This window comes from Mobula birostris, chromosome 11 (assembly GCF_030028105.1).
Source record: "Mobula birostris isolate sMobBir1 chromosome 11, sMobBir1.hap1, whole genome shotgun sequence".
NCBI lineage: Eukaryota > Metazoa > Chordata > Chondrichthyes > Myliobatiformes > Myliobatidae > Mobula > Mobula birostris.
This window is the reverse complement of record NC_092380.1, coordinates 70,034,075-70,058,541: the sequence shown is the minus strand read 5'-3', so window position 1 is coordinate 70,058,541 and position 24,467 is coordinate 70,034,075. Positions and strand designations below refer to the sequence as shown.

The following is a 24,467-nucleotide window of genomic DNA, read 5'->3' as shown; positions in this document are numbered from 1 at the left end:
ACTCCGAGCCAGAGACTGGACAAGGACCCAGAACCTGGGTCTTGCCTCGGGCTCCGACTCCAGAACTAGGCAAAGACATTACATGGCTGCAGGACAGGACGTGGCTGGGGTCTTGAGGCTTGAGGCTTGGAGACAGGCTGGGGTCTTGAGGCTGGAGGCTTGGGGTCTTGAAGCTGGGGGCTCGGAGACAGGCTTGGGTCTTGAGGCTTGAGGTATGGACTCCGAGCCAGAGACTGGGCAAGGACCCAGAATCTGGGACTTGACTCGGGCTTGGACTCCAGAACTAGGCGAGGACAAGACAAGGCTACGGGACTGGACATGGCTTGGGTGAGGAACTCCTGAGTAGAGCAAGACACGAGGACAGTTAAAGGCACATGGACAGGACTCGGAGAGGACTGGACTGGACGAGGGCCTTCAGGAGCACGGAGCCTTGGGCTAGAAGAGACGGGAGCATGGAACACAGAGCCGGGACCCCTCCTTGGGAACAGGACGTAGGTCCGGGACTCATACACAGAACGCTGAACATGAAGAGACAGATCTCAACACAAGGTGGCGGCAAATGGCCGAACCCACCTAGTGAAGGCGAAGACACAAGAGACAGTTCCCAACACTAGGTAATGGCAAATGGCTGGACCTACCTAGCGAAGGCGTGGACACAGAGAGACAATTCCACACAACGAAAGACAGTTCCTTATCTTGACCTAACAAGGCTCCGGTCTTGTTCCGGCAGTAAAACTTTAGGGATACAGGTGGGGTATACAGGGTATCCAGGCAGAGAGTCAGGCAAGGGGGGAAAGACAAGGAGGGGAGCAGAACAGTCCAGCAGGGAATCCCTGGTTTGCAGAGGTACTTATGTCTCAGCCCCAAAACGAGAATCATGTGCCTACAACAGAAACTGGGGAAAACCAGAAACCCTGGAATAAGGGACTATGGACTGGACCGTGAACCGGAATACAGACTTCACGGACCGGACCATGACAGTTCCATTCAGGCACTAGCCCCCTTTCAGCAAGGGTAGCCCCTTAATTTAATCCGGACTCTACCCCCACTTCAGCTAGGGCAGTCCCTTATTTAACTCGGCCCTCTAAGTTAGCCTTCCTTCGGATCTTGCTCAATGTAGATCCCATCTTTGTCGCCCGATTCTGTCGTGGAAACACTAACAAAGAACTTCGAGTTTCTTTTCAAGAGTTTATTAACATGATATCATGGAGAGTCTGCAGAAGTCTCCACCACCACCAGAACTCTGAATTCTAGGTTATACAGAGCTCATATTTATACAGCAAGACAAACAACTTCACATAACTTTGTTTGGCATCCCACGGTCAGTACAATATCAATCGCTTAAAAGACATGTCAATTATTCTCTCAGCGCGAGTCTAACAGTCCTCTTTGTTCCCTGTTATCAGGGCTCATAATTTACCCCCAGACGCATCCTCCCTCCTGGTTCCAGGGGCCTAGTATCTTATTAATTGGAGTTCCTGACATTGTGCTTATCATCCAAGGTTATTCTCAACATGCATCAACAGCCTTAAGCCCAATTGTTCCAGAATGGTCAAGTATCCCATCAGATACTAGTTTTAACCATTTCTACCACAGGCAGAGAAACAACTCCTTAACATACATATGGTAAGGTGGATTCTTTCAGATTCAGTCCAAAATTTATCACTGATTAAGCTGACAACCTAGGTTTGTGATTTGTGACTTATCATGGAGATAGCAGCAAATGTAATTGTGTGCCTATGGGTATCAGCTACCAGTTGATTCTGGCTAGTTTGGTATCACTGGTATTGGTACACGGCTAGTCACCACTTAGGAAGTGCATACTTCTTCATCAGTCAGTCACAACCGAGGATGAATATCTGTATTAATGTGCAGTGGGTGATGTACCAAAGGAGACATTTATTCTCTTCAGAGAACCTCATGACAGGATGCTTGTTGTTTGGGGAAAGTTGTTTCTCCAGGGATCTATCTAAATCTCTTGCTCTCTCTATTGGTGAAAAGATCAGAATCGGGGTAGATGTTTTCGGTAATGTCTCTCTCTTTCTCTACAGAGAGGGGTCAGAGATGTACAGGAAAACTAAATCTATCTTTGTCTTAGGAAGGATGTTCTCTCTATCTCTCCCCCTCTCCCTCCCTTCCTCTCCCCTCTCTCTGCCTCCCCTCTCTCCCTCCCTCTCCCCTCCCCTCCCTCCCCCCTCCCCTCCCTCTCCCCCCTCCCTCTCTCCTTCGTCTCAGGGAGGGTTATACAGTACTTTTTCACTGTTGGGCTGGTGAGCTATCTTTATCTAGTGAGAGAAATTGCCTCTCTCTTTCAGCCTGGAGAGAAGGATTGTCTCTGCTTTTCGCTGTCTCTTTGGAAAGAAAAGAGTTGTCACTCGGTGTCTTCGGAGAGGAGCTGCCCCGGTCTCTGGGATGAAGGTCTCTTTCTCCAAGGAAAGGAGGTCGTGTGTGTGTCTGAGAAAGGAAGTTTTGCATCTTTTTCTCTCCTCTCGGAAAGGCGACGTCTCCATCTCTCTGAAGAGAAGGCTTGCCCTTCAACGGAAGGTTCTGCTGTTCTCGCTGTGGGCGCAGATTCCCCCGCCCTTTCCGGAGCGAAAGTGAAACGAATGCAGAAGGGAGGAAGGCTAACCAGCCGACGGTAGAAGACCGACGGTCATGGGCTGGACGGGGAGTTCATTGTGGATCGTGTCGGCGGTGATCGCGCTGACGGTCCTGGTGCCGCTTTCAGGTGAAAACCGGATTGGGCTGGGGGGTGGGGGGAGTGCCGAAGGAAGAGAGATGACTGGCAGGCCGTGCTTGTCCGGGCTGGGCCGGGCCGAGTCGAATCGAATCGAATCGAATCGAGGCCGGGGCGTCGGTGAGCTGGAACCCAGAACCGTGTTTCGTTATGCTGCGCTTCAACCCGCGCAGTTCTTCTTCTTCTTGTGTTGTTTTATGGTGGTTGGCAAACCAGCTTTAAGGTGCATTACCGCCACCTGCTAGACTGGAGTGTCGATCGTTGGATAAACGGGAAGGGAACAGAATTGCATATTCTATTCTATATTATATTCTATATAATAAACCTGTCTTTCAGATACTTCATGATACAGATCTGGATTTCTCTTGAATTTTCACTTAAAATGTCTTCTATACCCACATCAGTTTTTTTTTGTTATCTTAAGCGCTCCTATCATCTTCACTTTCTTTTTGATACTTCTTACATTTTATCAATACATATTCAACTATTTCTGGTTGATTACAGTATTCACACAACGCAGTTGGATGTTTCCCCATTTTGTGTAATGTGTAATTAAGACTAGTGTGTCCAATTCTCAAACAACTGATGATCACTTCTGTCTTTCTATATCCACTTGACACTCTTTTGTATCTAACTTGCCTCTGTATTTTGTACAGTTGTCTCCCTGTTTCACTCTTTCCCAATGCTTCTGCCATGTCTCCTCAATACGTGTTTTGATATTGCTCTTGACTTACGCTTTGCTAAGATGGATCTGGACCTCTATTATAGACGATTTGAGCGATTGTTTAGCTATATTATCCACCTTTTCATCACCCTCCACTCAACAATGAGCAGGAACCCAAAGAAAGCTTACTTCTACCCCATTTTTGGTCAGTGTATATAACTTGCATAAAATATCCTGTCTACTTTCTGATTTTCTTGATTTGATTGAGGTTAATGCAGATAAACCGTCTGAACAGGTTGCAGCCTTTTTGATATTATTTTCTTCTATCCAAGATTATGCACTCAAAATTGCCATTAATTCTGTTGTATACACTGATAAATGGTTTTGATGTTCTTTTCCTGATACTAGTTTTGCACTGAGGAATGTAGACTGCAATACCTGTGTGGCCAGATCGAGGGTCTTTTGATCCATCCATAAATATTACAAGTTCATTTCTAAAATGCAAGTCTATATATTCGTGTGCTATCTGTTTGATTCCATAGTTAGACTCTTTACAGATAAAAACCTGTATGCATTGTAAAGAGCCATGGAGGAACATCAGATATTGGAACTGTAGGGCTATATTCCTGTAGACCATATTTTTGTGCTGCTCCACCCCCGAAGCTATTATAACTTGCCTTATCATGTTCCCTGGAGTCTTTTAATATAGCTTTAGCTGGATGTGAGTAGTTATGTCCCATGATGTTAACCCAGTAATTTAGCATTAGCTTTATTCTTCTAAGTCTTAATGGCATTTCCCCCATTTCGACTTGAAGAGCTGATATAGGTGATGTTCTGAATGCACCACTACATATCCAGCATTTTTAAATTACTTTCTGCAGCTGACATGTATGCTACACTTCCATAATCCAATGTAGCCCTCATTAAGGCTTGATAAATATTTAATAGCGATATACTGCTCGCACCCCAGTCCTGTCGGGCAAGACCCCTCAATAAGTTATTTTTTTTTTACATTTGTTTGTAATATTCTCGATTTGCTTTTTTCCATGTAAGTTTCTCATCAAATAACAAATGAAGGAATCGAATCACCTTTACCTGCTCTAATTTTTGTTCATATAATTTCACGGAAACTGGTTTGTGACTTCTTGAGAAACATATCACTCGTGACTTACTTGTAGCCAATTTGAAACCCCATTTATTTGCCCACTCTTCCACTTTATTTATTGCATCTTGCATTTTCCTTTGTATATAAATTTAATTTCTTCCCCTCACCCATAAAGCCCCATCATCTGCATATAAGGATTTCCCTACACTATGTTCAACTTGTGCAAATATGTCATTTATCACTATGGAAAATTGTAATGGACTGCAGACACTACCTTGTGGTGTTCCATTTTCAACCAAGTATGTCCTGGAGTATTCTGTTTCTACCTTGACTTGATTTGTTCGACCAAAAAGAAAGTCTAGAACCCAATTATATAATTTTCCTTCCACCCCTAGTTCTTTCAATTTAATTAACACTCCCTCTTTCCAGAGCATATCATATGCCTTTTCTATGTCAAAAAATACCACCAGGACCATTTCTTTATTTGTTTGAGCCTCCCGAATTTCAGATTCCAAGCTAATTATTGAATCCATTGCAGTTCTTACTTTACGAAAACTGCTTTGGTAGGGAGAAATAAGATTTCTTTTTTCTAGAAAGTATGTAAGCCTATCAGTTATTATTCGTTCCATAAGTTTACCTAGCTGTGAAGTTAGTGCAATTGGTCTATAATTTGTTGGGTCTGATGAATCTTTACCAGGTTTTAATACTGGAACACTAACAGAATGTTTCCATGCAGTTGGTAGTTTACCTATTTCCCATATTTTATTAAACAGTCTCTGTAGAACTAGAAATGCACTTCTTGATAAATGCTTCAGCATTATACCCCATACTTGATCCTTCCCAGAAGAAGTTGGCCGTGCATTCGTAATGGCTCTTTCTATTTCTGTTATGCTAAAAAGTGTATCTAGCACTTCTTCAGATGTTGCTCTTTTGTCCGTCATTCCTGAATTTCGCTTAAGCCTCTTCTCCCTTTGCTGTCTAGCCTTGACCATCAAATTCTCTGAGCTATGTAGGTTTACAAAAGCTTTTGCCAATATTGCTGCTTTTTCTACATTGTTAATTGCCATTTTGTCCTTACTTTTTAGCACAGGATCTCTTTACTACTTCTTATACCATTCACTTTCCTTATCCCTTATCATGCCCCATATTTTGGACAGTTGAGTTTCTCTTCCAATTTTGTTACAATACTGTCTCCAAAATGCTTGCTTTGCTTGTCTGATTGTTTTCCGAACTTCTGCTTGTGCTCTTTTATATTGTATTAATATTTCTACTGAATGTTGTCTTTTTAACATTTTAAATGCTTTATTTCTTGCTTTTATACTTCTACTACATTCACAGTTCCACCATGGAACATTTTCCCTCTTTCCTGTACCTTTACTTTTCGGAATTGTTTCTTCTGCCGAATTTATAATTGCTGTGACCAATTTGTCATTCATTTCTTCTATATCTGATATATTTTCATCTAAAATCTTTGTGCATCTTACTTCGCTTCTTTTTTGAAATATCTCCCACTCCCATTCAGTTTCCAGCTTTACACTCTAGATCCTACATTTTGTTCTATTTTAACCTGAATCCTTGTGAGTAAGGGATAGTGATCACTTCCTACTGTAGTTGGTTTTAATACATTCCAAGTACTGATTCCTGCTAATTCTCTACTTATAAATGTTAAGTCTATTGCAGTTTCTGTGTTTTGGGATATATTATATCTTGTACCTTCTCCATTATTTATACATGCCAGTTTTTCATCATTGAGAAATTCTTCTATCATTAATCTGTTTTCATCCACATTTTTACATCCCCACAGTGTACTGTGTCCTTTGAAATCCCCACACCATATTATTTTCCCTTGCATCCTACCACCCACTTTGTTTAATGTATCTTTACTTAGTCTTCTACATGGATTATAATAATTTATTATTACCAAGTTTTCTCTGCCTATCCATATTTTGATTATTATTGATTCGTATTTCTGCCCTGTGTTGACTATATTATATCTGGCTATAAATAATTGCTACTCCTCCACCATTGCCATTACTTCTATCCCTCCTAATTGCTGTATATCCTTGTAAAACAAAATCTAATTGTGGCTTCAACCATGTTTCTTGTATACATAGAAACTTGAGGTTTTTCCTTAAGTTCTGATACATTTTTTTAAGATCTTGACCATTTACCATAAGACTCCTTGCATTCCATTGCAAAATATATATTGCCATTAAGATCCCACCTCCCCTGCCTGTGATCTGTTTGATCCTCCATTCAGCATTTTTTCAACTGCTTCCCACCTAAGCCCTGTAATACCAAGATATTTTTCTGCAGACTTGACTATAATTTTAATTTTTTCTGTTCTTTTGTCTGTTTGCACTGAACAGTTAATTGCATCTACCATAAGCAGTATGAAATCTTTTCTATTCATTGTTAGTGTGTCCTTATTTATCATATTACAGCCCTCACAGTTCACTGTTATTCCCTGTATTTGTTTGCTTAATAACTTTCTCCTTTTCAGCGAAACCTTTCACTGCCTCAGCGTAACTAATCTCTTGAGTTACTTTAACATATTGTATCTCAGCTGCCTTCTTGCTAATAATGCACCTTCGATAAGCTGCACTGTATTCCTCGCCACAATTGCAACATTTCAGCCTAGCCCCCGCCTCACTTCCCGTATTCATGTTCTCCAGCGCATCTCCCACATCTTTGTTTCCCTTTGCAGACCGCCGCAATATGCCCAAATTTCTGACATTTAAAACATCTTAAAGGCGGTGGCATATATATTCTGACTTCATAACACATATACCCTAAATAAACTTTAGTCGGCAATCTCACTTCAAAGTTGATCATTACCGATAAACTATCAAAGTTGATCATTACCGATAAACTATCATACTTTTTTCCTTCTCTTGTAACTGTCAAACGTTTGGCCTCAATAATCTTTGCTTCTTTTATATTCTGTTTAATCTCATCCATAGTAACTTTTGTTGGTATCCCTGAAATAACTCCTCTCGTCCACTTTCTATTGTCGAGGATTGAGCATGGTACTTTTTGCCATCTATTTTATTTAATCTTATCACTTTGCCTTGCTGAGCGCTATCCCGACATATCACTAATAGCGATCCATTTCGTAATACCTTGGTTCTTTTGACTTTGCCTATAAGTTTGTTAATTACCTTCGTCACATGAATCAGGTTCCAGTCCCCGAAAGATGCCCCGTATTTGCTCAGTTTTATAATTGCTTTAATCTAATCTTCTTTCCATTCTTTTGCTATCCTTTTTCGATCATCCTCGACCCCTCAGAATTTGACTGCTCATACCTCTGTTTTCTTTTCTTACTCTTTACGCTCCATTCCTCTTTCCCGCCATCTTCCATCTCTAACTCACTTCCCAAATTGTCACTTCCTCCTGCCATCCTCCGTCCATTCACAGTCTAGTTGTTTAGCCAACTGCCTTCGTCTTCCGAAAAACCAGCAAAAATCCAAAGCAAAACACTGCAGGCGGAACTCCAGTCGTCTCTCCAATACTCCACCCCTCCACTACACCCAGCCAGCAGCCCCAGCCTGCGCAGTTGCCTCTCACAGTTCATTTTATCTTCCCAGCAGGTGATCTATGATGCACTGAGCGATCAGCACTGCCAGGTTGTGCTTTGTAGCTTTCTTTACTTTGAGAAATTATTCATAAAAATATAGACAGGAAATATGCCATAATCAGTACATTTTTTTTCTATACATGCATTGTGAGTTCAACCCAATATATTATTTTCTTTTAAGAAAGTAGCAATGTAACTCATGTTTCTTCTTAAAACAGCCCACCACTTGAAGTGTTTGAAGGGCTGTTACACAGACTTTTAGTGGTCTATGAAGAGGGGCAGTTTGTGTCTGTATTCCTTAGAGTTTTGAAAAAAGAAATGTGGCTCTTAGACTTATGAATAAAATCCTGGGGGGGGCGTGCTTGACGGGGTGGATGTTAAGACAATTCCGCTTGTGGAAGTGCATGGACAAGTGGGTAGAGGTACAAGATAAGGGGTTGGTTATTTACATTGATTTGTTGGTAAATTGGTTTATTATTGTCGCGTGTACCGAATTACACTAAAAAACTTTGTTTTGCATCCCATCCAACACATTTCATCACATCAAATCAGCACATCAAGAAAGTACAAGGGGAAAGCAGTATCAGACTGGAGAATATAGTGTTGCAGTTACAAAGAAAGTGCAGTGTAGACAATATGGTGCAAGGCCATGGTGAGGTCAGTTGTGAGATCAAGCCTCCATCTCATTGTACTAGTCTGATAGAAGCTGTCCTTGAACCTTGTGGTACATACTTTCAGGCTTTTGTAGCTTCTGTCAGATAGGAGGGGCAAGAAGAGAGAATGTTCAGAATGAGTGGGGTATTTGGTTATATTGGCTGCTTTACCAAGGTAGCAAAAAGTGCAGATAGTCTGTTGAGGGGAGGTTGGTATGCAGATTAAGGTGTGTAGATATTTCTGAGTGAAATGAATCTCTGAAACTCAGAAGGTGGTAGAGGCCAGATCATATATAGTGGAGATATGTAAATATCTGAAACATTTGAGTATATGAGGGCTATGGAAAGCTTGCAAGGGAGTGGAGTTGAGGCCGGCATAGATTTGCCCAGATCATATTAAAAGGGGAACTTTTGAGGGGACTGGTGGCCAACTCCAGCTCCTGTTTTTTGTGTTCTTGACAGGACTTTAGACTGTGGTATTTCATTGTAATGCCTTTGTGGTGGCTGTACTGAGATGCAGTGCTCACAAATTTGTGTTTCCCTCTTCTCATCTACTTTGTTGACATCCTTAATGTGGAAAATAACCTGAAATGATCATTGTCATGTTACTTCCATTTTCTTTAGTTTATGATTTGCAATGACCCTTTGGAATCTCACCTGAGTTCAGAGTTGGATCAGAAACTGTGATGACCTAATTAATAGTGAAGTTAAAAAGAGATAGGATAGGGGGAAATAACATCTTGCAATTATACGCGGTAAAATATTTTAAGGCACAGATCAGAAAAGTGTTAGCAAACAAATTGTGCTTTGAGAAGCGCCTCAGTCTTTTTATTGTGCAACAGCCATAAGCCATTTTAAAAGGTGTCTTCATGTAAGAAAGGAGATGTTTGTGTTTGGACTTCCAAAGCTTGGATCATAGGAAGCTTAAGGTACAATTGTCAGCAGTGGAGGAATTATAATTGAGAAGTGCAAGATTCTAAAAGTGAGGAATGCAGGAATCTTAGCTGGTTGTACGAATCAGAATCAGAATCAGGTTTATTATTGGCCAGCTGGTGGCGCAATGACATCAGCGCCGGACCCCGGAATGGAGGTTCCCGGGTTCAAATCCTGTCGGGGCCGCTCCCGAGTATGCTTTCCATCCGTGCTGGGTTGAGTGTTGAGATCGCAACTCAACCTTGTAAAATAAAGGGAAAATACTGCGAAAATGTCTGTGTGAGGAGTGGCGTGCCACACAGTCTCTCTCTCGCTCTGTGCCTTGTAAAGGCATGAAAGAAACATAATCATGCACAGACACGCACACGCACGCGCCAATAAAAAAGAATCCGGTTTATTATCACTGGCATGTGACAATGGGAAGGAACTCAGAGTTAAGTTGGGGACTGAGGCATGATGTGAAAACAAGTATTTCATAACAAAAATATTGGAATAGTTGGATAAATGGTCTATAATGTTTTCTATAATAGCTAAGATAAATGTATGCACAATTTTGTCCAATTCACTCAGTTATATATTTTGTCTTAAATTTATAGAAGGAAATTTGAAGCTGAAAACGAATAAAGGTCCAGTGGAAGTAATCCTTCACAAAAATAGCCTTCTGCAGTGTGAAATTGCCAACCTGACTGGGATCTCATTGAACCCAAAGAATTTAGGCATCTTATGGGTTTTCAGTCAGGGTACTGAAAGAGTAAATATCCTTGTGTATTCTGATGGGCACATAACATCTCAATGGGAAGAAGCTGAGCTGTCTGCAAACGCCATTCAAAATGGAAGCATGTCACTTTTACTGAGAAATGTTACATTGAAACATAGTGGAGAGTACAAGTGTGAGGTTGTTATTCCACCAGATTATAAAGAATTCGTGATGATGAAGCTTGAAGTTTTAGGTAAGTTGATTTATTTCACATAACTGTAAATTATACAGTGGCATCTTATATGTAAGTTTGTATTTTAGTGAAAATATTTTTGGAAACAATGTTTTGCCTGAGTATGAAAGCAAAGTTCTACATTTATTGGCGATCCTAATTAAGGACAAAAATTATTGGAAATAGTATCAGGTAGAAGCTATGAACTGAAAGACAGCCGATGCCTTAGTTTGATTTTGCAGAATAATTTGTGCTTGTGTTTTCTAATCTCATTTTTCATAATGGTCTGAACGTAAATGTTGTCTCACATGCTGATGATCCTTTACACAACACATTTGTGCAAATGATCGAGTTACTTCAAATGCAAACTTGCAGTAGTTCAAAATCTTTGCATTCATCATTTCAAATGAACTCAAGTTTAAAATAAAATATGATCAATGTGGTCATGGATTTCAGTCATGGAAAAGCAATGATATAGATGTTGGAAATCTGCCACAAAACAGCAAAGTTGAAGCAGTAAAACAGCATTTATGAAGAGAGAAACAACAAATGTTTTGGACTAATGCTGTTTCATTAGAATGTGTTCCATTAGCAACAATATGTCAAATAATGCACTGTTCATTATTGTGTCAGTCAATTCTGCATTAAAAGTGTCAATCATGGAAGGGAGCATTTCCAAAGAGATGTGCGGAATTCAGAAATTACACAACTCGAGTAAGGATAATGTAACCTATGAGTAAATGTGCAATGTTAGCTGCTTCTTTACATGATACGGAATTAGGTGCTAAAAAAAATCCTTTTTTTTGCTGTGCAATTGGAATAGATTAAAAACCTGCATATTAGCAGTCATGAAATTTTATATTGTCAAAGGTACATGTATCTAGTGGAGCTGCAGCTCACAGCTACAGTGACTTGGGTTCAATCCTGCGGAATTGCACGTATTCCCTGTGACACTAAGAGGTCCTTCCAGGTGCTCTTGTTTCCTCCCACATCTCAGTTGTATGCTGGTAGGGAGATTAATTGGCTACCGTTAAGTGTCCAAATTATTATTGACCCAGCTATAGCTATGATGCTGGTTTTACTCTAAGCTGTCTTCTGCATTGTTCTTCTATATAACCCATTCATTCTTTTGTCCTTGTCCTATCAAATCATTTCTCAGCTTCAGACTTAAGTCTTTCATAATGATTTTAGCCTCTCAATTCTACTATTTGTTGATGGTGTCTGTGTGTATCCAGGCATATATGTTTGATGTAATCACTGATTTCCAACTTATTTCCTTACAGTTCAATGCCATTTTTATTGTATACAGTAGCTTTGAAGTACCATTGTAAGATTAATGTACAATTTTTGTGTTACAGCACAACCCACGGTGACTGTTGTTTCCAAAGAGGTCGTGGAAGTTGGCAATGGTGGCGAGATGTTCTTGGGTTGTCATTTGAATGGATATTATCCTTGTGAAAGCAACGTGGAATGGTTTCAGTCAAGTCCATCACAAAGTAAAACAAAACTGTTAACAGATCTATGCATTACCCCACCAGTCAAAAATCCTGATGGAACATGCAAAGTAACCGCTGAAGTTCGGTTTGAACCTCAGAAAGAAGACATTGGCAGCAGTTTCGGATGTCGTGTGACACATAAGACTTTTGCAGAACCATACACCGTGAATGCTGCAGTGACTTTGAAAGGTTAGCTGTAGTACACTTGCTTTTTTTTTAATTAAAATTTGAAGTTTGGAACTTTTAGTTAAGTTCCCATTGAGAGCAACCTTGGTGGATTGCTGCTGTCTGCTTTAGGCCATCTCTTGGGATCCAAGACGTCTTGGCTTGGCTCTGATTCTGTAGCTCATTAGGTGACTGATAAGCCAACTTGGGATTTGTTGCCTTATTGGGATGGATAGGTACTTTCCACTGTGGGGGAGAGAAGATACGCTTTGCCATCATTTGTATTGGATTTTCATATGATCTTCTGGTTCAAGGTTCTCATTTCCACCTAGAATGCTCTTTCTCCACTTTGGGGAATTGTGGGCAGAGATTCCAGAAAATGCCATTGCATTTTTTTTTCAAGGAGACTTTGACAGTAACCTTGAATATTTTCTATTGTCCACCCGGTAAATTTGTCTCACGGCATCTTGAAATGGAATGTCTGTTTTATGTGTGAGACCAGAATGAGGTTGGAGCTGGGGTTGTAGTTGTAGTTGTAAAATTTACTTGGAAAACAAGTCTGATTTTTTTTTTAAAGAAAATTTCTTTTCACGTAAAATTTTCAAAGGCTTTTATAGCATTGATTAAACTGAATATTAACACAGATTATTTTGGTGGATCTTTATGCTTACATGTATCCATGAACTCTTGCGCAGGTGCAAGTAAATTTAAGTACATGTGTATTGTTGATAGTTATTTTGCCAAAGTGTTGTGCATTTTATGGGAAGTTTCTCACAGTTGCTTCTTCCATCCCATAACTTCACTATCCTTTTTAATCAGGCATTAAGTTTTTTGACAATTGTGTAACTTCAGAGTTAATTTTACTCAATTTCAAAATACTTTCACTTTCATAAATATTGTGGAAGTTGGCAATGGTGGAAAGATGCTCTTGGGTTGTCAGTTGAATCATAGGTAGAAAGTAACAAAATTTCTTTCTTTCTCTTTATTTCCTGTGGGTATTTCCTTTTATTAATGGACTTTAAATTATTCCATGTTTCAAAATTGTTCCTTAGTGACTAGATACTCAACAAAAGATTACAGCTGCTAGGAAAAGACTTTGAAGTGACTATCTTGTAAATTCTTTTGCACTTCTTTTTAACAGAAGCAGAAATTCGAATATCCAAAAGAGCAATAGTTGGAAGCGTCACTGCAAGCGTTATCATCTCTGTATTACTAATAGGAGTAGGAATTTTTCTTTACATGTGGTACATGTACAAAGGTAATGTCTGTGTATCAGTAATGAATTTGTAGTTACTGACTCAGAGGAAACTTAAATTATTGGGATGGGACACAATAAAAACAATGCTTTTATGCTAGATTTTATAATTTTCTGGTTAACCAGTGCTGCACAGAACTTGCTACAGTTTTGAGATTTTCATTTATTTCATTTGGTATTACTAAATGTGAATGTTTAGTCTTTGAATTGAAATTAATTGTGAAATGTTACTGTAAGTTTATTTCATAGTTCGAATAATTTTCATGAACTTCTTGTGTAGAATCTTTTCTTGAACTCTAATAGTTTGCTTTATAAAGCTGCATAATGTCACTGTTGCTTTTGCATTTTATTGTTGTACAATTAATTTATTTCACTGATTCAGCGGGGTTACCAATAACCACTGCTTAGTTCTTTTGGAACTTATGTGAATTGAGTAACACTTACATGGGAAGGAAATTCTAAGGATTAAATTGTTAATTGAGGAAATTGCTATTTGTTAAATTAATTTGTTAACTGCTGCATTGAGGAAAATGATGTTGATTCATTGTTTTTAAATTTACTATTTAGTGCCGAATTTATATTTTGTTGGTAGCACAAGGAAGTCTTAGTTTTTTTAGATCTTTGAGCAGTCCTTTTGATCAGTTGGAAAAGCCACCAGTGTGTTTCAAAGTGCTTCCAATGTAAACTGGACAAAGTACGCATCAAAAAAACCTTTGTGTAGACTGGTGCAATGTGCTGTCTCTAAACTGTACCGCAGAATGTGAATGTACAGTAGATGCGTTATTTTTATTTCACATGTATATTTTAAAACAGCAAACATATTTTGAACTCTTCTCATATTTTGTGTTTTGTTACCTCACTTCTGTGTGGCATATTTTATGCTTTTTCCACACCTTAGAACTGCAGCAGAACTTTGAACAATGCTAGCAGGCAGCCGTTGATCCCAGGGGATCATGGGTTTGCACCTCTGGTGGACTGTGTCCTCTCCAGGGAGCAGGCCTGGGCAGGAAGATTTGAAGAACCGGCTGTTGCCTATGTAGTGGATTCCCCCTCTCCACGTCACTGATGTAGTTCAAGGGAAGGGCAAGTGCTGATACAGCCTGGCACCAGTGTCATCGCAGAGGCCGCCAGAGTGAAGTTGTAGACAACATCAAACTGCCTTAGGGCTCTGGATTTCTTCCTCGGGGTTTACTCCCGAAACCTTTCCCATGGGTGGGTATGGCCGCAAGCCAGTGGAGGTTTAAGATCAGAGTTTTCCTTCTCCTAGTGGGCTGCCGTCCAAGGCTGATGAACCCTATTGAACATTGCTATTGCCCTATATTTGGTCCCACTTTTACAGGGTGTTTGTTTTTCTACATAACTTAAATTTGCACTAAGTTTATACATTTATGTTCCTTTTACGTAGCCTTGATTTGGTCATTATCTGTCAGAAATGCTGATGCCACCTTAGGAATTGTCATTTATGTATTTGGTGTCATGGGAATGTAACAGCAGCTTGTAATCATTAAGCATTGTCTTTAAGCTCATCCTAGCAGAATGAGCCATAATAAGGCTGCAGTTCACCTAGCATTGATCTAATTTAACTAAGACCATTAGATAGAGGAACAGAATTAAGCCATTCATCCCATTGAGTCTGCTTCATTATTCCATCATGGCTGATATATTATCTTTCTCAACCCCATTCCCCTGCCTTCTCCCCGTGACCTTTGATGCCCTGACTAGTTGAGAACCTGTCAAATTCTATTTTAAATATAGCCAATAACTTGGCCTCCATGGCCATCACTGATGAAGAATTCCACATATTCACCACCTTCTGGCTAAAGAAGTTCTTTCTTATCTCTGTTCTAAAGAGATGCCTTGTATTCTGAGGCTGTGTTCTCTGGCCTTCGACTCCCCCACTACAGGAAACATCCTCTCCATGTGCACTCTGTCTAGGCCTTTAAATATTCAAGAGGTTTCAATGAGATAGCCCTCATTCTTCTAAACTAAGTGGGTATAGGCCCAGAGCCAGCATCTGCTCCTCATATGTTATCCTTTTCATTCCCAGGATCATTCTTATAAACCTCCTCTGAACCCTTTCCAATACCAGTAACTCCTTAGATAAGGGGCCTAAAATTTCTCACAATACTCCAAATGCAGTCAGACCATTGCTGTATAAAGGCTCAGCATTATATCCTCCTTTTATATTCTAGCCCTCTCAAGATGAACGTTAACATTGCATTTGCCTTCTTTACTGTTGACGCAACTTGCAAGTTAACCTTTAAGGAGTGCTGCATGTGGACTCCCAAGTCCCTTTATATCTCTGATTTCTGAAATTGCTTACCAGTTAGAAAATAGTCTATGCCTTTATCCTTCTGCCAAAACAGACTTCTCGGCACTGTGTTCTATCTGCCACATCTTTGCCCATTCTCCTAATCTGTCTAAGTCTTTCTGTAAACTCCCTGCTTTCTCAACACTACCTCTCAATGTACCTTCATATCATTCACAAACCTGGTTACTAAGCCATCAATCCTATCATCCAGGTCATTGACATATAACATGAATAGAAGCAGTCCCAATACTGACCCCTGTGGAACACCACTAGTCTCCCACTGGCAGCCAACCAGAAAAGGCTCCCCTTTATTCCTCCTCTTTGTCTCCTGCCAACCAGTCAAAATTCTATCCATGCTGGCATCTTTTCTGTAATACCATGGGCTCCTATTTTGTTTAACAACCTCATGTAATATTGACTTCTGGATGGCAAACATGAAATATGATTGAAATCAAATAATAGTATTTGACAATCAAACTTGAGTCTTCACTAAAGCTTGTTCATCCTAACTGATATTAATTTTCAAGAGAAGTCAAAGATAATTTTGATTAATCCAGGTTTATATTTCTTTTTTTTTCTCTCTCAGTTCCGCCCAAGTTATCAGATATTCAGTTGCCAGCTCGAATTATACACCAAGAACTTGCAGAGATCACTTGCCATGTGTCTGGATTCCGACCTAATAAGATTCATGTTTGGTGGTATTTGAAGACACAAAGTGATGCTAGAGAGAAATTAATTGGCGAATTCAAAAGATATCAGATGATAGGAAGTTTTTGGGGAAAAAACAGGATACAAGAAATAGAGCTAGGAAATAAAACTCTGGTTAATTGGAAACTCCGCACACCAAATTTCCAGGACAATGGTGATGGAACATACAGCCTTTCTAGCACTGTTGAAGTTTATCCTGATCTAACAATGGATGACAGAGTAGAAGTCATATGTAGAGTGTGGCATCCGACTGGAACAGAGGAAAAACACATCTGCTTACGTGTTGATGGAAGTAAGCATTTTTTGAATCAATATAAAGTCATTGCTGTGTTGGGAGACTGTGGGCATGTCATATTTAATTTGTGCAAATGTTAGATCTCCATTACCATTTATGATTAAAATCAATAAGTACCTGTTTGTAGAGCCCGGAATTTACAATCTTGGATTTTCCAATTTACTGTGTTGATGTTCTTTACTTTTCTTATGGAGTTCATGTTATTCATTTTTAATTGCATACTCTGCTTTCAAAAGAGTTTGAAAGTTGACATTTTTACTGTTGAAAGTTGCTATGATGTATTATTAAGTTATGTGAGAATAGATCTTCTGCCTAGCAGATGGATTAGTTTTATGTACGCACATCCAGTATAGTAAAATAATTTATTTAAAGGCATTCTTACACAGTTATAGATAATATATGTGCCACCAAGAAATATTATGTAAGGAAATAAATTTACTCTACTTTTTGAAATGTACAATATACGAAAATGGATCTGGAACCAGGACTATAGGCTCAATGTGCTGGAGGACCTCAGCAGGTCAGGCAGTGTCTATGGATGGGAATAAACAGTTAACATTTCAGGCTGAGATGTCGACTGTTTATTCCCATCCATAAATGCTGACTCCACCAGCACATTGTGTGTGTTGCTCTAGATCTCCAGCATCTGCAGTATTTCATGTGCCTAGGACTATAAGCTCAGAAGGATGAAGGAAGTATTGTAGCAATGCCTTAGATAGGGACTGAAATAGTACCTCTATTGAAGTCCGTAGAGCACCTGCACTCCAAAAGTTGCTGTCAGGACTAGATCAGTTTGAAAAGTTAAACTAAAATTTAAAGAATTTTGTCAGGATTTCTGTATTTTCTCAGTGTTAGGAAATGTCATAGCATTTTACAGCCAAAGGAAAACTTTTGAAATTTAGTTAGTTACAAAATTGGGAACAGGTTGTGGAACCAAGGTAAATTATTGGAAACTAAGATAAAGTGAACTTCAAGGATTAGTTGAACATCGGGACTGGTTTGTGGGCTGAACGACCAATCTTTTGCTTGACTGTCCTTGATGAGATGATCATTTTGCTAATTTGCCCTGAAATGCAGAGTTGCACCACTGAGTCTGAAAATTGCGGCATGTGAAAGAGAAATTAAGAGATACTGCATGAAACATACAGGATGTCAGAGGAGCTCAGCAAGTCAGGCAGCATCTATAACGAGGAATAAACAATCACACTGGGACTCCTCATCGGGACTGTAAAGGAAGGGGAAGAAGTCAGGTTCTGATTCTGGTTTCTTTCTCCTTTCTTTCCTGTCCTGATGAAGGGTCTCGGTCCAAAACGTCGACTCTTTATTCCTCTCCATAGATGCTACCTGACCTGCTGAGTTCCTCCAGTGTTCTGTGTGTGTTTCTCTGGATTTTCAGCATCTTGTGTTTATAAGATAGAGAATAAATTAGAATGGGAAAATTGGATGGGGACTAGACATGTTGCAAAGAAAGTATTTCAAGCCTGAAGTATATGTGCAGTTTAATTTCTGTATTGTAAATGACTTTTCATTTTATGAATTTGATATAAATATACTATAACATTTTCTGAAAGAGGTTATATACAAGTTAAACTGATTTTACTTTCTTTTTCTCTTTAGTTGCTCCTAAATTGTCCGACATAATTATACCTCATGTTGTGCAGCATAACAGTTTAGTGATGCTGACATGTCCAATAAATTTTTTCAAGCCCCGTCCTTTAGTAATCAAATGGTATAGAAACATAAAAGGGGAGAAATCACTCCTGATGGACACCGAAGATGAAGTAACTTCCTCTGTTGGCCGATATTATCATAATGTGAAAGAGTTTAGTTTTCCTGGCAACACTTACAGTGTCTACAGCATGTTGACCTTTAAAGCAACAGTACAAGAAGATGATGGTGATGAGTATTTCTGTGAAGTGGATCACGTGAGTTTGAAACATCCAGAAGAAAAATGTATTAAGCTGGATGTAAAAGGTAACTCGGATTCTAAGTTCTTGATAGTACACTTTTTGTTAAAATGCATAGTCATCTATCCTTTGTTAACATTACTACGAGATATTTCAGCCAGAGACAATAAATGACATTTCACTGAGGTATTTTTTTACTGACTAATACTTTCAACTTTAATCATTTATTACTTGTATCTCTGTGGCATCCCTGTAAATCCCAGTTATTATAAATTGTGTTCCTGTGATTCAAGCTTTCTTTGTAAGGGATTCTTATTATGTTTTTAAAAAGGGAGAACATTCAGTCAGTCCTTTAGAATATATTTAAGAGAGACAAATGGTGAAATAATAAAGTGCTAAGTTGTGATGTCAATCTAACTGAATCTTCCATGATTCTGTATGTGTGTTTTATTATGCCATATGATTCAAGTTCCACTGATTCAGCCCTTATAAACAAAACACAAGCAGATTTCACATTTTATAGATTTGTGATGAGGAAAATCCTTAGTTTTGTATTCTACAGCTAGTGTATTCTACATCTGAAATAAGAATACTTGATACTGGTAGTGAATATACAGTAGTTTGTGAGATAGTTCTGTTCTAACATCTCTGTCTCAAGAGCTAGCTGATAGAACAGGTGAAAGTTTTGATTTCAGGAATTTTCTGCTTTAACTTCCTTCCAGTGAACTAATTTTTTTATTATTAAGTATGCTCTACTTTCAGTTGTAATTCCTTGGATATTAATGTGCAAAATTGTCCCTGCATTTTCTACATTACAAATTATTGTAATGTAGAAAATGCAGGAGCAATGCCAGGAATGTTTATTTCTTCCTTCTTTGTGTTTTATTTCATTACTTATTCTGATATAATTTAATGCCGCTCACTACAAGCAGATTCAGATTGCTTAGTTATTGGTTGAACTATGTATAAGCTATGTTAATAAGCACTTTTGAACACCATCACATTTTTTTCTAAAGTTTAGGATATCCTGTCCTTAGAATTACATTCAAGATTACCATGTACCATTATAATACATACAAGCAATACAGTTGAAAGTGTCATATTTTGACTGTGCTGTTAAGCACATTACTGATCTCACAGTTCAAGTGGCTGTTATAGATTCTCTGGTACAATTTTGAAAAATAATCTGGCACATTGTGCTTTTTAGTTAAAATGTTTTGAATTCTGAGTGTGTTTATCATGAATATGAAATATACATATGAACTTAGAAAAACTTTAATTATTTCTGTTTTGCAGCATTTCCTTCACTTAATCCCATCCTGTGTGGCCCAGTGAACCCTAGAATAGACAAAGAGTTGACTCTTTCTTGCAACGTGCATTCATTTTATCCTAAAGAAATTACTGTCCAGTGGTTCAAAGATAAGAAGGCGATAATGGACTTTGAAACATCTGAAATAATTGAGAATCCTGACAACAAATTGTATGAATTAACCACTACTTGCACAGTAACTCCAACGTTATTGGACTTAGAGAGTAAATACCGATGTCAGGTTAATCACAAGACCCTTTTATTTCCAAAGTTTGTGGAATATATTCCTGAAAGTTTAGGTATGTTTATTTTCTTGTCATGAACTTACTATATTTAAACAATATAGAGCTTTTTGTTATAAGTTATCTATGTTTTAATTCTGTACATTGCATTCACACAGTTTTCAGTCAACATTCCTTTTTCCTGCACAATGAGTCTAGTCAGCAAAGTAGATACTCCAGTTCCTCACACTTGGGAACATAATAGTACTCTAAACACAGTAGGACAATAAGTAAGTGTAATTAGTAGATGTAATTATATAGCTAGACTGCTTGCCAGGACTCTGTTTACACTTACTTGCCTCTTTCATGCCTTAGAGACTCTTGAAGATTCTGGAGTACCTCTTGATTTCGGGTTCCTTTTGCAATGTAGGAATCTTTGGCCATGGAAAAATAATCTTGCTGTTAAATAATTAGATTACATTGAAGAGGAATGCTTAATACTGAATGACGTTACTGATCAGTTTCAAAGTGGACTGGGTAATGATAAAATTACAAGGAATATTAAAAATCCTATTTCTGAAAAACACAAATAATGATATTCAGCATGTATCGCCTGACTGAGCATTAACTATTTCTGAAAATCTTAAAGATGCAATTCTGGTTGATGATGTATAATGCTAGGTAACGTTCCAAAGTCTTGATAACCACCCTACGGTAGTGCACCCATTCATTCTGGATTAATTCTTGTTATTTTTTGAAAAGATCTGTAAAATACATCTCATGGGGCTTTTGATTAGAAAGATTACATTAGTTTCAACTTGATCATGGACAAGGATAGATCTGGTCCTAGGGCTGAGGTTCTTAACTGGAAGAAGGCCAAATTTGAAGAAATGAGAAAGGATCTAAAAAGCGTGGATTGGGACAGGTTGTTCTCTGGCAAGGATGTGATTGGTAGGTGGGAAGCCTTCAAAGGAGAAATTTTGAGAGTGCAGAATTTGTATGTTCCTGTCAGGATTAAAGGCAAAGTGAATAGGAATAAGAAACCTTGGTTCTCAAGGGATATTGCAACTCTGATAAAGAAGAAGAGGGAGTTGTATGACATGTATAGGAAACAGGGAGTAAATAAGGTGCTTGAGGAGTATAAGAAATGCAAGAAAATACTTAAGAAAGAAATCAGGAAGGCTAAAAGAAGACATGAGGTTGCCTTGGCAGTCAAAGTGAAAGATAATCTAAAGAGCTTTTACAGGTATATTAAGAGCAAAAGGATTGTAAGGGATAAAATTGGCTCTCTTGAAGATCAGAGTGGTCGGCTATGTGCGGAACCAAAGGAAATGGGGGAGATCTTAAATAGGTTTTTTGCGTCTGTATTTACTAAGGAAACTGGCATGAAGTCTATGGAATTAAGGGAAACAAGTAGTGAGATCATGGAAACTGTTCAGATCGAAAAGGAGGAGGTCCTTGCTGTCTTGAGGAAAATTAAAGTGGATAAATCCCCGGGACCTGACAGGGTGTTCCCTCGGACCTTGAAGGAGACTAGTGTTGAAATTGCGGGGGCCCTGGCAGAAATATTTAAAATGTCGCTGTCTACAGGTGAGGTGCTGGAGGATTGGAGAGTGGCTCATGTTGTTCCGTTGTTTAAAAAAGGATCGAAAAGTAATCCGGGAAATTATAGGCCAGTAAGTTTAACGTTGGTAGTAGGTAAGTTATTGGAGGGAGTACTAAGAGACAGAATCTACAAGCATTTGGATAGACAGGGACTAATTAGGGAGAGTCAACATGGCTTTGTGCGTGGTAGGTCATGTTTGGCCAATCTATTGGAGTTTTTGGAGGAGGTAACCAGGAAAGTGGATGAGGGGAAGGCACTGAATATTGTCTACATGGACTTCAGTAAGGCGTTTGACAAGGTCCCGCATGGGAGGTTAGTTAGGAAAATTCAGTCGCTAGGTATACATGCAGAGGTGGTAAATTGGATTAGACATTGGCTCAATGGAAGAAGCCAAAGAGTGGTAGTAGAGAATTGCTTCTCAGAGTGGAGGCCTGTGACTAGTGGTGTGCCACAGGGATCAGTGCTGGGTCCATTGTTTTTTGTCATTTGTATCAATGATCTGGATGATAATGTGGTAAATTGGATCAGCAAATTTGCTGATGATACAAAGATTGGAGGTGTAGTAGACAGTGAGGAAGGTTTTCAGAGCCTGCAGAGGGACTTGGACCAGCTGGAAAAATAGGCTGAAAAATGGCAGATGGAGTTTAATACAGACAAATGTGAGGTATTGCATGTTGGAAGGACAAACCAAGGTAGAACATACAGGGTTGATGGTAAGGCACTGAGGAGTGCAGTAGATCAGAGGGATCTGGGAATACAGATACAAAATTCCCTAAACGTGGCATCACAGGTAGATAGGGTCGTAAAGAGAGCTTTTGGTACATTGGCCTTTATTAATCAAAGTATTGAGTATAAGAGCTGGAATGTTATGATGAGGTTGTATAAGGCATTGGTGAGGCCGAATCTGGAGTATTGTGTTCAGTTTTGGTCACCAAATTACAGGAAGAATATAAATAAGGTTGAAAGAGTGCAGAGAAGTTTTACAAGGATGTTGCTGGGACTTGAGAAACTCAGTTACAGAGAAAGGTTGAATAGGTTAGGACTTTATTCCCTGGAGCGTAGAAGAATGAGGGGAGATTTGATAGAGGTATATAAAATTATGATGGGTATTGATAGAGTGAATGCAAGCAGGCTTTTTCCACTGAGGCATTGGGAGAAAAAAACCAGAGGACATGGGTTAAGGGTGAGGGGGGAAAAGTTTAAAGGGAACATTAATGGGGGCTTCTTCACACAGAGAGTGGTGGGAGTATGGAATGAGCAGCCAGACGAGGTGGTAAATGCGGGTTCTTTTTTAACATTTAAGAATAAATTGGACAGATACATGGATGGGAGGTGTATGGAGGGATATGGTCCGTGTGCACGTCAGTGGGACTAGGCAGAAAATGGTTCGGCACAGCCAAGAAGGGCCAAAAGACCTGTTTCTGTGCTGTAGTTTCTATGGTTCTATGGTTAAAATGTAACAAGAAGGAATGAAACTACTTCTCATTCTTTGCGGAGTTAATATTAAGTGACAATTTCTGGTATACCGGGAGACCTGAGTGAACATTTAAATTGATGGCTAAATGTTGATAGTCCATGCTGTGACATTCTGTTAATTTATAAACACTAATTCTATTCAAAATACATGTTACCAAAAAGTTTGTGGAACATCTATCTCAAACAAAATTTAAGCTGTATTTTAGCTTTTCTTATTTCTCTTTATAGTATGTTTGCCCAAAATAAATGAAATTACCTGTGATCCTGTCAACCCTGAAATTGGGAAGGCATTGACCTTGGCCTGTGAAATAAAGGAGTTTTATCCAGAGGAAATTCAAATTGATTGGTTCAAAGATAACGTGAGAATAAATGAAAATACAAAATATGGAATCATTAATGAAGAATTAAAAAGTGAAAATGGTTTATACAACAAAGTCACCAAATTAACGTTGATTTCAAGCTCTGCTGATCATCAAGCTGAATTCAGAGTTGAAGCTTATCATTCAAATTTGTCTGCAAAACCCCAGAACCAATGCTTTCAATTGTTTCTTAAAGGTGAGTTAAAATTTTCTGTATATTGAAGTGTGGTATCTGAAAGAAGATTTTTATTGAGAGTAGCAGCCAGAGTTTATAGCAAGACCTGCTCTGAGAATGTTAATTGAGAACTATTTGAGTATTATAATGTCACATGTGCAACCACCATTCTACAGGGGCTGGGGGTGGAAGAGGATGGTACAGGAGGGTCGCTATTCTTAGGGAAGGGTGCATATCATGTTCGTCCAGGATTCATAGCCACACTATTTGTACATGCATCAAGAAATTTGAGTTGAAAAGAGTACTTATTTTGTTCACGTAAATTCTGAGATTAAATTTTAATTCAAATCTCAGGTTTCAGAACAGTAATTGGTGAATTCTGTAACATGGGGGGAGGGTCACTTGTGATTATCCAATTTTGTACTTCCTTTGCTTTCCTTTCATTCTGAAAAGGGATGGTTCAGTTTTTTTGTGAAGATTAAAACCTAATTAGTTGTTGATATGCAGCTATATGCTATATTCCTGCTTTCTCTTAGTCTGAGTAAATTGAATACATATAAGCACTGAAGATGAAGAAAAAGACCTA

General features: G+C 38.9%; 1 protein-coding gene across 2 annotated transcripts in view; it reads left to right on the top strand.

The window, feature by feature from the left end:
- The first annotated feature begins 2,597 nt into the window (after positions 1 to 2,597).
- LOC140205169 (uncharacterized) overlaps positions 2,598 to 24,467 on the top strand; it is a 31,140-nt gene continuing 9,270 nt past the window's right edge. For both annotated transcript variants that reach the window (XM_072272462.1, XM_072272461.1), the window contains exons 1-8: positions 2,598 to 2,728; positions 10,266 to 10,619; positions 11,957 to 12,283; positions 13,401 to 13,517; positions 16,412 to 16,825; positions 18,446 to 18,802; positions 20,032 to 20,343; positions 23,576 to 23,902. In XM_072272462.1, the coding sequence (XP_072128563.1) occupies positions 2,656 to 2,728; positions 10,266 to 10,619; positions 11,957 to 12,283; positions 13,401 to 13,517; positions 16,412 to 16,825; positions 18,446 to 18,802; positions 20,032 to 20,343; positions 23,576 to 23,902 (2,281 nt within the window). In that variant the 5' untranslated portion in view covers positions 2,598 to 2,655. The remainder of the gene's footprint in view (positions 2,729 to 10,265; positions 10,620 to 11,956; positions 12,284 to 13,400; positions 13,518 to 16,411; positions 16,826 to 18,445; positions 18,803 to 20,031; positions 20,344 to 23,575; positions 23,903 to 24,467) is intronic.